We start from the raw sequence: 15,621 nt of genomic DNA on the forward strand, positions 1-15,621 counted from the left end.
GAGCCGGGGAGGGCCGGGCAGCGGCGGGCCGCGGTGCCTCAGCCTCCCCCGGCAGGGAGCGGGGCGGAGCCGCTCCGCCCGGCAGGCGGCGGCCGGCCCGGCCCGGCCCGGCTCGGCTCGGCTCGGCTCAGGGCATCAAGGCGCTGAGGGCGCCCGGCTCCCCGCCCTCGGCTTCTTCTCCAGCCCCGAGTTCCCCTCAGGTGCCCGGTGCTGAGGGAGGAATTCCCTCCGGGGCTGGCTGGGACACCCCCAAAGCCTTTGGAGAAAAAACAAACGAAGAGCGAACAAGCAAAAAACCCACCCCAACCCCCTTTTTTTCCACCTCCAAGTTGAATAAAGAGGAGCTCTTCCTTCAATACGCGTCCAGATATCTTAGTCTACGCTTCGCTTTAACTCCCACTACGTACTTCTCTTCAATACGCTGTGTTTCCACATACCGCTGCTTTTAGCAATGTTTCTACCTCAGACGCTAAAAGTTGGTCTTTTCCCCAAGTCAGAAAAAACAGAATGGGGCTTCTGGGAACCCTTAGCTGTGACAGCTGTTCATGTAGAACCGAGATTTACACCTTTATATATATATATATATATATATTTTTTTTTTTTAACTGTGAAGGTCTTCTCTCCAGACTAATAACGGGAAGAAGTTTGCCCAAAACTTTGAAGAGCAAAAGTTTTGATGCCAGGAACGTTCCTGCTTCCTCATTGCCTGTCATTCCCTTTTAAGTATGAAATTTTCCAGTTGCAATGCAATGAGCTGACTGTGGTTCCATAGGTAAAGATGCATTTAGGATCCCAGGTTTTCAACATCGTCTTGAAGTGGATAAGAAGAAACACATTTTTGCCTTAGTGATACTTTTTTTTCCTCTCCTTTGCCTGGAGATGCAATGAAAGCTTCCTGTTGTCCGCTCAACACAGGCATCTTCTTCATGGTAGCTTTTTAAATACAGTGCTAACAACACAGCTCTTTGTTCCTTTCTGTACATCTACTGAAACACAGAAGACTAGGTGCCAGGTGTAGGTCAGTCTTGGAAAAAGCTGCCACCCCTCACACACTGACGGAAACGTCAGCATTGAGTTGCACCTGGCTCACGATTTGCCAGTGTTTACCTAGAAAGCTCCATGGTTTATATGGCACAGATAGATCCTGCAACAATTGAGAAAAGTTAGACTTGGAGTACTGTGTCCAGCAGTTCTGGGCTCCCCAGTACAAAAAAGACAGGGGTCTCCTGGAAAGAGTCCAGCGGAGGGCAACAAAGACGATAATGGGGCCTGGAGCATCTCCCCTGTGAGGAAGGGCTGAGAGACCTGGGGCTGTTCAGCCTGGAGAAAAGACTGAGAGGGGATCTCCTCAGTGTGTATAAATAGCTGAGATGTGGTAGACAGAGGGATTTGGCCAACCTCTTTTCAATGGTTTGTGGGGACAGGACAAGGGGCAATGGCCACAAAATGGAGCCCAGGAAGCTCCGCACCAACATGTGGAAGAACTTCTTCACGGTGAGGGTGACGGAGCACTGGGACAGGCTGCCCAGGGAGGTTGTGGAGTCTCCTTCTCTGGAGATATTCAAGGCCCGTCTGGATGCCTACCTGGGCAACCTGCTCTAAGGAACCTGCTTTGGCAGGGGATTTGGACCCGATGATCTCTGGAGGTCCCTTCCAACCCCTACAATTCTAACAAAAAGGACTGGTTCATATTCATTCTGGTGCCTCAGTGGTGGAAGACGCTTATTGGACTGGCCTAGAAACCTGAAGTAATGTGCTCAGGAGTGCTAGCTAGCATCCCAAAAACTCAGCCCTGTAGAATGCAGTCACAGGAGAAAGATGACAATGCACTTCTAACAGATGAGGAAAAAAGCTAGGAAGCACAAATGGATATTTTTATGGTGTGTACTCTTTTGAGCACCTCAGAAGTTATTTTCACCTGTCTTGTATGTGATTCCTCAACTTCATGTTTATTATATAAAGGATTTCTCAAAAAGTCATTTTAGAGAACAAGATAAGCAACCCATATACACAATCCCATTAAAAATGTCAAGCATAGATAAAAAACATCATACGATGGGTGAACAATGTCTGACGGGTAGGGCTCAGAGGGTTATGGTAAATGGGGCTACATCAGGCTGGTGGCTGGTCACCAGTGGGGTCCCCAGGGCTCCGTTTTAGGGCCAGTTCTTTTCAATGCTTTTATAAACAATCTGGATGTAGGACTAGAAGGTGTCTTGAGCAAATTTGCTGATGACACTCAACGTGAAGTTGTTGACTGTTGAGGGTGGAAAGGCCTTGCAGAGAGATCTGGACAGATTGGAGAGCTGGGCGATCACCAGCTGCATGAAGTTTTACAAGAGCAAGTGCCGGGTCCTGCACCTGGGACGGGGCAACCCTGGTTATATGTACAGACTGGGCGATGAGATGCTGGAGAGCAGCCCTGCAGAGACGGATCTAGGGGCGTTGTGGTTGACAGCAAGTTGAGTATGAGCCAGCAGTGTGCCCTGGCAGCCAGCAGGGCCAACCATACCCTGGGGTGCATCAAGCACGGCACTGCTAGTCAGTTGAGGGAGGTGATTGTCCTGCACTGCTCTGCGCTGTGCGGCCTCACCTCGAGCACTGTGTGCAGTTCTGGGCACCACAGTACAAAAAGAACATTAAACTGTTGGAGAGTGTCCAGAGAAGAGCTACGAAGATGGTGAAGGGCCTTGAGGGGAAGACATATGAGGAGCGGCTGAGGGCACTGGGCCCGTTTGGCCTGGAAAGGAGCAGGCTGAGGGGAGACCTCATCGCGGTCTACAGCTTCCTCATGAAAGACTCATAGAAACACAAGCTTGGAAAGGACCCACAGGATCATCTAGTCCAACCATCCTTCTATTATCATTACTACCTACTAAGCTACTAAATCATAGCTCGTGCACCTTGTCCAGGCGCTTCCTGAACACCGTGAGGGACGGCGACTCCACCACCTCCCTGGGCAGGCCGTTCCAGTGCCTCACTGCCCTCAGAGAGAAAAAGTTTTTCCTGATATCTTATCTAAATCTCCCCAGGCACAACTTGTGGCCATTTCCTCAAGTCCTATCATTAGTTATCTGAGAAAAGAGGCTGACCCCTCCTCATCACAACCTCCCTTCAGGCAGTTGCAGAGAGCAATGAGGTCTCACTGAGCCTCCTCTTCCCCACACCAACCACCCCCAGCTCCCTCAGCCGCTCCTCACAGGACTTGTGCCCCAGGCCCTTCCCCAACTTCGTAGCTCTGGGCACGCTCCAGGGCCTCGATGTCCTTCTGGGACTGAGGGACCCAAAGCTGAGCACAGCACTTGAGGGGCGGCCTCACCAGAGCAGAGTACAGGGGGACGATCACCTCCCTGATCCTGCTGGCTGTAGTATTTCTAATGCAGGCCAGGATGCCATTGGCCTTCTTGGCCACCTGGGCACACAGCTGGCTTGTGTTCAGCCGAGCAGCGATCAACACTCCCAGGTCCCCTTCCTCTTCCTAATTTTCTAGCCACTCTGCCCCAAGCCTATGGCATTGCATGGGCTTCTTGTGGCCAAAGTGCAGGACCCGGCACTTGGCCTTGGTAAACCTCACCCCATTCAGCTCAGCCCAGCAGTCCGGTCTATCCAGGGCCCTCTGAAGGGCCGCCCTACCCTCAAGCAGGTCGACACTATCTCCCGGCTTGGTGTCTGTAGTGGGTGTCTGTAGTGGCAAGGTTTTGGGGGCAGGGGGCCATAGGGGTGGTTTCTGTGAGAAGGATCTAGAAGCTGCCCCATGTTTGGTAGGGCCCCACTGTTTTCCAGAGCTGAGCCAATAAGCGATGTTGTTTTGTGCCTCTGTGAGAGGGAAAGACAGGGAAAAAAACGCTGCGCCAGACAGCAGCTGGGAGAGTGAGAGGAGTGAGGAACGGCCTTGCAGGCACCAGGGTCAGTGCAGAAGGAGGGGGAGAGGTGCTCCAGGCGCCGGAGCAGAAGTCCCCTGCGGCCTGTGGTGAGGACCATGGTGAAGCAGGATGTCCCCCTGCAGCCCATGGAGTACCACGGTGGAGCAGGGTTCCACGCTGCAGCCCGTGGAGGAGACCACAGTGGAGCAGGTGACCTGGCAGGAGCTGCTGCCCATGGGGGAGCCAGGTTGGAGCAGTTTCCTCCTGAGGGATGGACCCCGTGGTACGGACCCATATCTGGAGCAGCTCTGGAAGAGCTGCTGCCTGTGGGCAGCCCACGCCGGATCAGTTCATCAAGGACTGCATCCCGTGGGTGGGACCCCACAGCACAGGGGACGAGAGTGACCGAGAAGGAGCGGCAGAGAAGAAGCGCTGTAGACTGACCATAACCCCCATTCCCCCGTGCCGCTCGGGGGGAGGAGGTGGAAGAGGGTGGATGGGGGGGAAGGTGCTTTTGGTTTCTTTCCTTTGTTTCTCACTTCTCTAGCTTGTTAGTAATAAGCAATGAATCTTACTATCTCCCTACGCTGAGGCTGCTTTGCCTGTTACAATCATTACTGCGTGATTTTCTCGTCCTTATCTCAACCTTTGAGCCCTTTTCACATATTTTCTCCCCATTCCTCTTTGAGGAGGGGGAGGGAGAGAGCGGCTGTGGTGGAGCTCGGCTGCCCACTCGAGCAGAACCACGACAGTGTCACCTGCCACCTTACTGAGGGTACGCTCCATCCCCTCATCTAGGTCATCAGTAAAGGTATTAAACAAGATAGGCCCCAGTACCGACCCCTGGGGGGCACCACTTGGAATGGGACGCCAGCTGGACTTAATTAGCCACAACCCACTGGGCACAGCCCTCCAGCCAGTTCTGTACCAGGAGAGGGAGTGGAGGGGCAGGCACCAATCTGTCCTCTTTAGAGACCAGTGACAGGACCTGAGGGAATGGTGCCAAGCTGAGGCAGGGGAGGTTCAGGCTGGACATCAGGATGAGGTTCTTCACCGAGAGGGTGGTCGCACACTGGAACAGGCTCCCCAGGGAAGCAGTCGCTGCACCGAGCCTGTCGGAGTTTAAGAAGTGTTTGGACTGTGCTCTTAGTCACATGGCCTGAATTTTGGGGTAGACCTGTGTAGTGCCAGGAGCTGGACTCGATGATCCTTAGGGGGCTCTTCCAACTTGGGATATTCTATGGTTCTGTGGTTCTAAAAATCTGTGACATATTAACCAAGTTAAAGAAGAATTTAAGGAAAAAGGAGGTCGACTCCTTTATTACCTTTTCAATGTAATAATACATTAAAATGTAAATTCTCCATATATATTTTTCTTCCTCCTGTGTTTGCCTTTGACATACAACCAAGACAACAAGAATGGGGTAAGCTGCTCACAAACTTTTTTTTTTTTAAAGTTTATACAGTTTGAAGTGTAATATTAAAAAACGATGACAACAACAAAACAGATGGTGGCAGATGGTGGCTCACTTTTTATTATTATAGCCAAACAATACACATGAAAGAAAAAATTCTTAATACTACACTGATATTGGGACAGATGCTAAAAAGCTGCACGTGTGTTTCAGTTTTCTTAAGAAAAACAGACGAAGACATTGCAAAGCATAGATTGCATTGCATAGAGATGGTATTCACCATCAGTAGGTGTTGTGTACGTGATGTGACAACACAACAGCAACATATCCTGCTGCGTATTTTAGCACAGCTGATACAGAATCTTATTTTCAAAAAAATTAAACCTTTCCTGCCTTAAGTATCTGTGAAATTCAGAGAAATTTTTCTCTGCTGGGTTGAAGAGGTATGCTTCAAACAGAATATTGCTTTCTGTTTATATTTAAATATATTTATCACCAGCAATATATTCATTTTTATGAAAATAAATAGATATAATTATCTCCAGGTCAGTAGAAAACAATTTATTCAACTATAAGGCTTTCTTGTAACTAGTTTTTCATATTAAAATGGTATTCTCTGGTATCAGTAACACTGTCATTGTTAGAAGCAAGACTCTTGCTTTGCTTCAGTTTGTGTCGTTTACTTTTAATAGGCAAAAATCTTGTGTTTCTGGACAGTGTTTCTCCCACATCCTTTCTCTAGCGTGTTAACGCTATGAAAGCCCTTTAAGGTGATATCAGTAAATTATAAAAAAAGATACCTCCTGCACTAAGGTCAAGGAGGTTTACAAGTTTTTATAGGACATAAAAGTACCTCCTGCACTAAACTGCACTAAGAGGTTTCTGAAGGATTTGCGTTTCATATATAGGTTTCTTTTAAGACATTTATGTAGTGTCCAGTGGAATAAAGAGCACCACAGGTTACTTCAGAAAAATATATTCTGAAGAGCTGACAAAGTACGTTAAAAGTCTATCCAGTTTTCAGTCATTTTCTTTTAAAAAGAGGTATTGGCAGTATCCGAAAGACGTTCAAATCTACAGTGTTACATAGGCACTGTCAGCAGTAGCTCCGATAAAAAGAAGATGGAAAATGAAGGTGTTGTGTAATGGAAATGAAAGTCATGTCCTGTGATTTCAAAAGACTGTGTATATTCCATTCCTTCTGCCAAGCTTGCTATTTATCATGCTATATACATACACATATACACGCATATACATAGAGAGAGAGGATAATAAATAGCTAAAAATATCAAATAAAAGTACTTAAATATATTTAAGAAAAACAAATTTGTTTATTTGACCTAAAATATCTTAAAATACCTATACATGAAATTTTATATACCTATATGAGATACTATTTACTAAATTGTTTACAAATAACAGAACAGTGTGCAACAAAAGCCTCTGGAGAGTAAAAATTAAGTATGTTGAAGACTACGTGTCGGACCAGAAGGCTGAGATTTCTTTCTTAATTTCCTAGGAAGAAAAAAAAGACAAAATAGCAGTAAGCACAAATGAAAGCTTAAGAACACTTTCTATTACTACAAAAATAAATAATTTGTAATACATGGTTAGTAATATTTAGCAAACAGTGTGCTACCACCATCACAACGGCCTATTACCCTTTCTAGCTTCAGAGGCATCCTTATACATCCAAAAGAGAGAGGAGGATATCAACTATATGGATCTCTCTCAGCAGCGGTTTCACAACAATTAGAAAGAAGAAACAGTTCCTGAGAAGCCACAACAAGCTCAAGTTAATTTCTGGACTTTGAATAATTACTCCTTCAGTTCTCTCTCTCTCCATACAGTAGAGCACGCTCCTGACTAACTTGTACCGTGCACTCTGAAGAGGAGAGATTTGTTTGCTGAAGCTAAAGGAAGAAATAGAAAACCAAGAAAGCTACTTAACTTTTAATACTTCAATTAAATGTTAAGTTACAAAAGTTCACAGGCCATGAGATAACATAAATAAATCCCTTCTCGAGCTAAAAGATCTCATTTTTTTATTCAGGAGCGGCCTCCCTGAATCTAAATAATCCTCTCACAGGCAGAACAGAGTGTCCGTTCTAACTCTTTATCAGATGTGGAAGAAGAGAGCGAGGTGACCAGTGCCTAAAAAAAAAGAGGCACTCTCTTTTTAAGGCAGACTGATCGGCACAACACATTTTATCTGTTCTCAAGCACGAGCAACTCTAAGATAAATGGGTTCAAGGATCTTCAATGTGAAGAGTGAATATCCAGCGTATACTGGGGACACCTGACTTGGACCATGGACGCCTCACGCAGATTTCTGAGGAGTTCGGACAACTCAGAAATCATCTTTTACAGGAAGAGACCAGAGAATTCGACTCAGTGTAAAACTGGCACAGGCAGAAATCTCCCCAGTGACAGATGCTCAAGGGCATTAGTTAAAAAGAGATTAGAGTGTGACTAGAGAGAAGTCTCAAACTCTTGTTATATACTTAAATTTCTCTCCAAGGATGGAACAACTGCTATCACCGTGCATGACTGGCTGTAGAGGGAGAGAGAGCAAGTGAAAGACTTAGAAAAGCACCTTCCCTTCGTAGTCCTCCCGCTCCCAAAATGGTTCTCAAGGAAAACTACTGACAGACTAAGGTTAACTGCTTTGAAAGGGCTGTGTGGGTGGACCCATTCATTGTCTTCAAGTTCAAGCTTTTTCCTGCAGAAACTGCCAACAATTATGCCAAATATAACAATGGTTTTGCAAGATGGAGAAACGTCTTCCAGACTGAAAGGGAGAAGTCGTACTGTTGTTGTTGTCGTCTGCGCACAGACAGCTAAGCAGTAACGAGCAATGCTAAACAACCACGATATTCCAGAACACACAAATACTGCCTAACAGTGACAGAAAGTGCTAGAATTCAAAACAAAAATTACCTCCACCAAATCGGTTTTGTCGTAGTCTTCTCGATGGTTGTAAATACACTGAATAATGACTCCATACACTTTTTCCAGGTGATATATGTCCAATCTCTTCGTTATCTTAGTGACAAAGCGTAACAGTTTCTGAAGACAACAATGGAGCAAAGCAACAACTTTAGAATAGTACAAGATCCTTTGAATACGCTCTGTATGTTTTCAGAGGTTGAACAGTAACAATACAAGTGACATCCTACTTTTTCTTTCGCTATTAAATAAAATGTGACACACAGATTAAATATCCCATGAGATTTCAGCAGGGAAAGGAGTTAATTTTTCATAGTTCAGAGAAAGAAAAGGCTGAAATTTCGGACAATCTTTTACTACTAATCAATCTATCCCATCGATGGTCGTAATTGCAAGTCGACTGCTCCCAAAGCAGCAGGGAATGACACGATCCTCGCTGTAGGACAGCTGCTGCCACAGCAAAGCCACTGTTGCAGTTCATTCGAGAAGCGTTGCAGCAGCGCGGGGCACTGTAAAAAGGCTGCAGATCTTGTAGATACAGCTGTGCCAGCTGGAAAAGGAAGCACCCTTAGGTGATTACCTTTACCCACGTGTGCCATGCCTACAACTCTGCTGGCAGAACAGATTGCTCAAACGCCCAGAGCAAAGGTGGATTCGTTTGCTCAATCCTATCTTTAAATTCAGGGGTGGGTAAATAGCAAAGTGACTGCTTGGAGCAATCACCTCTCTCTCACACAGTCATTTCTATTACCAAAGATGCAGAGATGATCATCTCTGGCACAGCAACAGTGACGAGCTAGTGGCAGCACCTTCTTCCACTGCCACAGCTGTCCATTAGCTGTGTGAGCCTGCGAGTATGTAGCTGCAGATGACCAGAAGCAAATGGTAGCCTACAGAAATCTACACGAGCTGTGGAAACTAAACAGTCACAGTGCATTACAGGCTGAATGATTTCACTATCTATATGTCCTTCCAATTAATTGTTTTAATTGGCATTGGTTAACAATGGGCTTAATTTGCAATTTCACATGTCGCAGGAATATGTCCTATTTGAGCATTAAAAGAAAGCTGAAATGAGACATACTTTGAGCTCAGAGCGATCCACGATAACTACGTAGTCTGTCTCTGCAGGAACTTTTACAGTGTTCTCATCCCTTGTCTGTTGCTGGTCTTCTTCCCAAGAACGTTCAGGAGTCACCGCTTGAAATGCCCAGGAATCTGGAAGGACACAAATTTCTTCAGTCAGGTTTTCTGTTTATCTAGAGTACAGTCTCAGTGAAGTATCCTGTACCTGCAAAACAGTCTCCTTCTGCAAATACAGAGACAGAATTGTTAGCGTCTTCACTGAGAAATACTTGGCTTCTCCCTTCTTTCCAGCTACAGTCACTGCTCCATGAAAATTAGAAACTAAGACCAAAAAAAGCAAACAACAATACCCACAAACAAACAAAAAGCACTCCTGAAAAGGTTAATAGTGGAAAAAAAGAGTCACGTTGCCAATTCAGGTTAGGGAACACATCTTAGAGTACAACATAGGGCTTAAGTCTCCTATTCCACATGTTACTCTGGATCCACGCATCTTGAAGGGCAGCTTTTTCACCTAAGCTGCTCGTTATTGGAAAGCACCTCGTACAATAAAAGAATGGCAGTGACTGTCAGTGACTGCTGGCTTTCAGTTAGGTACCATTAGAAAAAAACTGACTTTAGAATCAAAACACCAGCACCTACAGAAACCTGTGGGCTTGGCTTGCACAATTAGAGGAGCAACATCATTACGGAATAAGCTGTGTGATGAGTTTTGAGAGCTGTAACAGAAAAAATAGAGTGAAATTGAAGGCTAAGAAATAGTGCAATCCTCCTCAGCAAGAATAAGGTGCTAAAGGATCTGTTGGACTTCTCCCTTACCATTTGAACTTGGATTTTCATTAGTTATAGTTCCCCATCTTGGTGTCGAATATCCACAAAGCTTAGCGCTTTCCTTTTCAGTGTTCAGTTTCACTTGACATATGTCAGAAACATGTTTTTCCACAAACTCTTCTTCAGCACTATCGTTTTGGTCACCTGTTGGTACTCTGTTCTCTTTATCAAATTGAGAACTCCTTCTTCTCTTTGCTGCAGCACGCGCACAGTTGTTCCTTCTGCGCTTTCTTTCTGACGCACCTACAAAGAGACAGCATAAAAAAATAATCCAAAATATAACCAAAAGAATTCTTTCTTCAAAATACGTTATCTTCATCTTACTCGACTGACAAGGAAAACAGAGGAACTGAGCTGCCACTGCCTATATCCCTACATATGCTGAGAAAAGAGTTGAAAGTTCATGGGGTCAGGTTGCTATTAAGATTAAAAACAAGCAAACAAACCACACACACAGCTACGGAATTTCATTCACTAAACAGTCACTTTCAGGATTTTACATGCTGAGGACTCTTACTTTGGATGGGCAGTATTAATACAACGTGAGGTTATTTGATAAAGTCACTGTCTTACTACATGAACTAATACAGATGAACATCATAAAAGCCTCTGGAAAGAAGCTCTCCTTCGAGTCTGGTATCAAGCTGAAGACTTCCAAAGCTGAATACGTGTTTGGAAGAGTTTAATTAATGAGACAATTTTAAGGGAATATTCAAAGGAGAAAAAACGGGAAGACTTATACCTCGTATGCTTCCTGATTCGGTAAACCTTTTGTGAAAAAACAGACTTTGTGGTTTTGCCCAACTTTCGTAGTATCCATCTAGTATTGCAAAAGGATATGTGTGGAGTCCATGGCAAAATTCCCACTCTCACTAGTTAGACTTCCCTCCTTCAACTGGGAATCACAGGATGAGATAGCTAAGATTTTAGCATTTGGGGAAGGGAGGGGTGGAGTGGGGGTAAAAATACCATTGTGCATAATTAAGAACTAGTTAAGTATTCAGAAACTGCCATCCACGATGTTTTTTACCTCAAAAATTAGCAATTCAGGGGCGACTAAATGTCAATTGGGCCATCAAAGTTGTTTTTTTTTTTTTTTTTTTTTATATTGTAAACCAACTTTCTTTGAACTTTAATTCATAACTATATTGAATGAATGACCTCTGGATTTCTCTCTCCCATTTTGAAGTAAATTTGAAAACAAAATACCTCTGGGATAAAGAGCCAGGCATCAGAGACACCTGTTGCACCTCAAGAACAGAGAAGGTAGGAATGACAAGAGCAGCTGAATAAAATGCAACTTGCCATTAGAAATGGGTGTACTGGCATCTACAGGTGCTGCTGCCATCTCCTCATTTTCATTACTCTCTTCATCTGCTTTGTCGTCTTCAGGAGCAGGGTTCTGCTGTGGTGACTTGGAGTTGTCGCATGGAGCACACGCTGGAGAGGTGCGACCTTGCAATAAAGAATAGATACCAAAGGTCTTCGTCGTGCATTTTCAGTTACAAATGCAGAGACAAGTCTTAAAATCCTTAGCGTTAAAGCACGTACCTCTTTTCTCACGAGATTCTTTAATTTGTTCACAAAGTCGTCCAAACTCTGTCTCCATTTCATTCCTCACCATTGAATATGCAGTGTCTTGCAAAACATAGGCTCTGTGACGATCTGAAATTTTACAGACTTTAACTGAATGTTGTCTACCAACCAATGAAACTGTTTGGATCACAGAAAAAAATTGCTTTCTTCAGAGGTTGGTTCCGAAAGGTTCTCTCAGTGAATATTTTCAGCATAACAACATAGAAGTTAATTAAAACAAAAGCACTAGTTCCTTGGGAACACTTATATCACAATTCCATGCCCAAGTAGCAAAATGATCAAATATTTACAATGTGCTAAGAGATGTTCTCTGTGGACGTCCAAAATCATCTAATCCATCCGAAGTCTATTGTCCGCACACAGCATTTATCCATCTCTACGTTCGACAGATTTTTTAAACTAGGGCTAAAAAGCACATCCTCACCTGTAGATCTTTGATCTGGGTAGTACTCTAAGGCATTGTTACAGATTAGGTCGATGTCCTTTAGATAGTCTCCTGCAGTGAGGTACTGGCGCGAGTCAATTTTCGTCAGAACTGTTGAAAGATCCATCGGCTCTTTAATCCTCGTGGCATAGTCAGGTACCTGCAGGTCAAGTACAAGCATTCAGAGGTTTTCTTAACCTTGCACACTGTCTGCCAAAATTATTCTGAAAACTTTACATAAACGACTTCCTAAAAACTCTGAACATTTGCGATGCATCGGAAGATGCTGAAATTAACCAGTTTGCTTCTCAAAAATGGAAGGGCTCTTTCAACTGGCATTAGAGCTGCTAGGAGAGGACAACAAGAAGCAGGGAGGTCAGAAGCACGTTCACGGTAGAGAAGAAACTCTGAGGGTGGGAGATTCTTTTCACTTTGCTTCAGAAAATCACAACAGTGAAAGCTGAGTAAGCCATCCAACATTCTCTTTGTTATCGACATTGAGGAAAAGGTGCATGCATTGCACCTGTGAAGTACCTAGTGCAGGCATCTACTTTAGAATGAGATAACTGGGCCCAGAGGTGCTGATTTCTTCCCTCAGACCGTAATAGGAGCCTCATGACTAGTTCAGATGAGGACATATGGATCTGTCTAGATTTTTCACAGCTCAAGAACCCAGGAGAAAAGGGGAAGAAAAGCCAGTGGATGCCCACACGAAGAGGACTTTGCTGATCCGCAGGTATATTCAAGTTACATCTGTCTTTGAAATATACGCCCCTAGTTTAGGCTTATCTAATAAATTAAGGAGAAAAAGGGCTCTAAGCAGCCAATCGGAGGAAAAAGAAAACACACTGCACTTATGGTTGATTCCTATTGAGGAGTTCCAGATGAAACAGAGAACAGGATCTCAAAACTTATTTTTACAAACTGCTGCTCCTATTCCTGTTCCCACAGGAACTGACAGTCCAATAAAGGCCTTTAGACTTCATTAAAGTAGTCCTGTAAATACTGTTTGTAATTAAAAGGAAAGATCTCTGCGCTCTTCTGTGCTGTGACATGCCTACATATCAAAGCCTTTTCACGAGCAAACTGTGTTGGCATTTGGACTAGCTTTTTAGCATGAAACCAGGGCTTTCAGCAAACAATCCAGTAAGAGACATTTGAGAGTCAGCAGAAGTAAAAGCACTGCCTCTGATTCTTGCAAAATCCCAATAGTGCAGCCCTAAAAACAAAGTTGAACCTTCCCCAAAACGCTGAGAAATACGAACACTGAGAAGTTACAGACACACACAGATCAGCACTAGTTTACCTTCTGGGGGTCAACGGGCTTTGCAAATTCCCTGAAACGTCTGTCAGTGGCAAGTCTGTGGGTAATGTCCCTCAAGAAAATTCTAAGTTCACGCAAGGTATCCTCCTCTTCCTCCTCCAGCATCCCTACTTCTTCCTCTTGTGGCTTCCGAGGCTCAGCTGCTGGTGCTACAGGCACGACTTCCAATGTCCGATGAACTTCAATTAATCAGGAAAAATTAGCCAATTTACAGTACTCAAACACAAGCATATGACAAATTACTGACAGAAAACGACCACCAAAGCAAATCCCAAAGAGCTAGTAACTTAGGAAAGTTTTAGATGTACTTCTTATATCCTCCTCACCTCTTTTCTTTACAGGAGGCTTAGCCACTTGATTTAGAATTAGGTCCTCAAAAAAAGCTGCTCTCTCTGCCCTACCAGGCAACTCAAGATTGAAAACTTCTCCAAACTCCTTATTAAATAATTTCTGGATCTAAAGCAGAAGGAGGAAAGACATTTCAGATTTAAGGCCACAAAAACTCATATTCTATTCCAAAAAGACGAGTGCTTTTTAAAATTAATAATAACCTGAAGAACACACACTGGAAAAAGTTATCTTCCTGGCCTTAAAAGGCTACATGCTCACAGGCTGGCACGGCAAATTCAAATATCACCTTTAAGAATCACCTGGAGAATTAAATCTCGGTGAAGGGATTGTACGCTACACTGATAAAGTAATGGCTTTCACCACATCCAACATCGCTTCCTTTGTATTTACTTGCCTTGCTGCATCCTTTAGTTAGAACCTTTATGGCTACAGAGGGAAGAGAAAGGCTTCAGCAGACAAGTGAGGGCTTTTTGCTGAGTTTTTATTTCTGTACCAAAAGGTGTCTGAAGTAGCTAGTACCTCTACGTCTTCCTCCATTTTCAAGTTCTAGTATTAAAAGGTAGGTAAGTGTCCTGGTTTCAGTTAGAACAGAGTTAATTTTCTTCCTAGTAGCTGGTAGAATGCTGTGTTTTGGCTTAGGATGAGAAGAGTGCTGATAACACCCCGATGTTTTAATTGTTGCAGAGCAGTGCTTATACCAAGCTAAGGACACCTCAGACTTTTGCTCTGTCCTGCCAACAGGCAGGCTGGGGGTGCAGTAAGAGCTGGGAGGGGACAGACCCAGGACAGGTGACCCGAACTAGCCAAAGGGGTATTCCATACCATCTGACGTCATGCTAAACAATATAGAGGGGTGGCTAGATGGGGGGAGGAGGGCTGGATTGCTCGGAGTTAGGCTGGGCATCGGTCAGCGGGTGGTGAGCAATTGCATTGTGCACCACTTGTTTCGTACACATTATTAGTAGTAGTACTATTATCATCATTATTGTTATTGTTATTATTGTTATTATTATTTTCCTGTCTTAATAAACTGTCTTTATGTCAACTCACGGGCTTCACTTTCCATTTCTCTCCCCCGTCCCAGAGAGGGAGGGGGGAGGGTGAGCAAACGGCTGTGTGGTGTTTAGCTGCCGGCTGGGTTAAACCACGACAGTAAGGAATTTCACTACTTATTTTAGAAGGAATTTAGAACCTGTGCAAAAACTTCTGTGGGAACTCAAGCACTTTCAAAGCAGTTGATAATAAACATGTCTAGGTAAGACCCGTTCTCTTCCCCCAATAACAGACAAAATAATCCGAATGAGAACAGTGTGTTCCTGTTTTGGGCACCTTCCCTTCATGTAAACTCTCAGAAGTCAGTGAAGTTCTGCATGTACTTTTACTGCAGTTTATTTAGGAATACAACTAGAATTCGATTCCAAAGTTACTTTAGCAGAAATTGGAACTCAGCTTTCCAGCTTGGAAAGCTTTGGCCTATATGAAGAAAGAAACTGATTTTTTTTTTTTTTTAATCAAAGCGTTTCAATTCTCTACTAAATTGCATTATTAGCAGTTTGCCCAACATAGCATGGAATGGCAGACTGTCAGAAGAAATTTCTTCAGTAAAGACATCCTCTTGTCATTTCAAGCACTGCATATTCTTGACTGAACCACTTTGTAGCCACCGGAATTATTGTATTAATTTATTATTTGCATGCGTGAGAAGGGGGTGAAAGTCACTTGCTTGACCTTAAGCAGATGCTTTCACAGTATTCTTTTTCTCTAAGCAAATTTTACGAGATT

At 44.0% G+C, this 15,621-nt stretch overlaps 1 protein-coding gene across 3 annotated transcripts in view; it reads right to left on the reverse strand.

Moving 5' to 3' along the window:
* Nucleotides 1-5,382: 5,382 nt before the first annotated feature.
* Nucleotides 5,383-15,621, reverse strand: part of ATAD2 (ATPase family AAA domain containing 2) — a 29,968-nt gene continuing 19,729 nt past the window's right edge. For 2 of the 3 annotated variants that reach the window (XM_084508418.1, XM_084508420.1), the window contains exons 20-28: nt 13,815-13,944; nt 13,471-13,667; nt 12,165-12,324; nt 11,696-11,809; nt 11,450-11,599; nt 10,133-10,387; nt 9,312-9,445; nt 8,219-8,347; nt 7,217-8,069 (exon numbers count right to left, since the gene is read on the reverse strand). In XM_084508418.1, the coding sequence (XP_084364544.1) occupies nt 7,989-8,069; nt 8,219-8,347; nt 9,312-9,445; nt 10,133-10,387; nt 11,450-11,599; nt 11,696-11,809; nt 12,165-12,324; nt 13,471-13,667; nt 13,815-13,944 (1,350 nt within the window). In that variant the 3' untranslated portion in view covers nt 7,217-7,988. Of the gene's footprint in view, nt 6,794-7,216; nt 8,070-8,218; nt 8,348-9,311; nt 9,446-10,132; nt 10,388-11,449; nt 11,600-11,695; nt 11,810-12,164; nt 12,325-13,470; nt 13,668-13,814; nt 13,945-15,621 lie in introns of those variants that run through there. The other variant, XM_084508419.1, reaches the window with a different exon arrangement.

This window comes from Aythya ferina (genome assembly GCF_964211825.1).
Source record: "Aythya ferina genome assembly, chromosome: 2".
Classification (NCBI taxonomy): domain Eukaryota; kingdom Metazoa; phylum Chordata; class Aves; order Anseriformes; family Anatidae; genus Aythya; species Aythya ferina.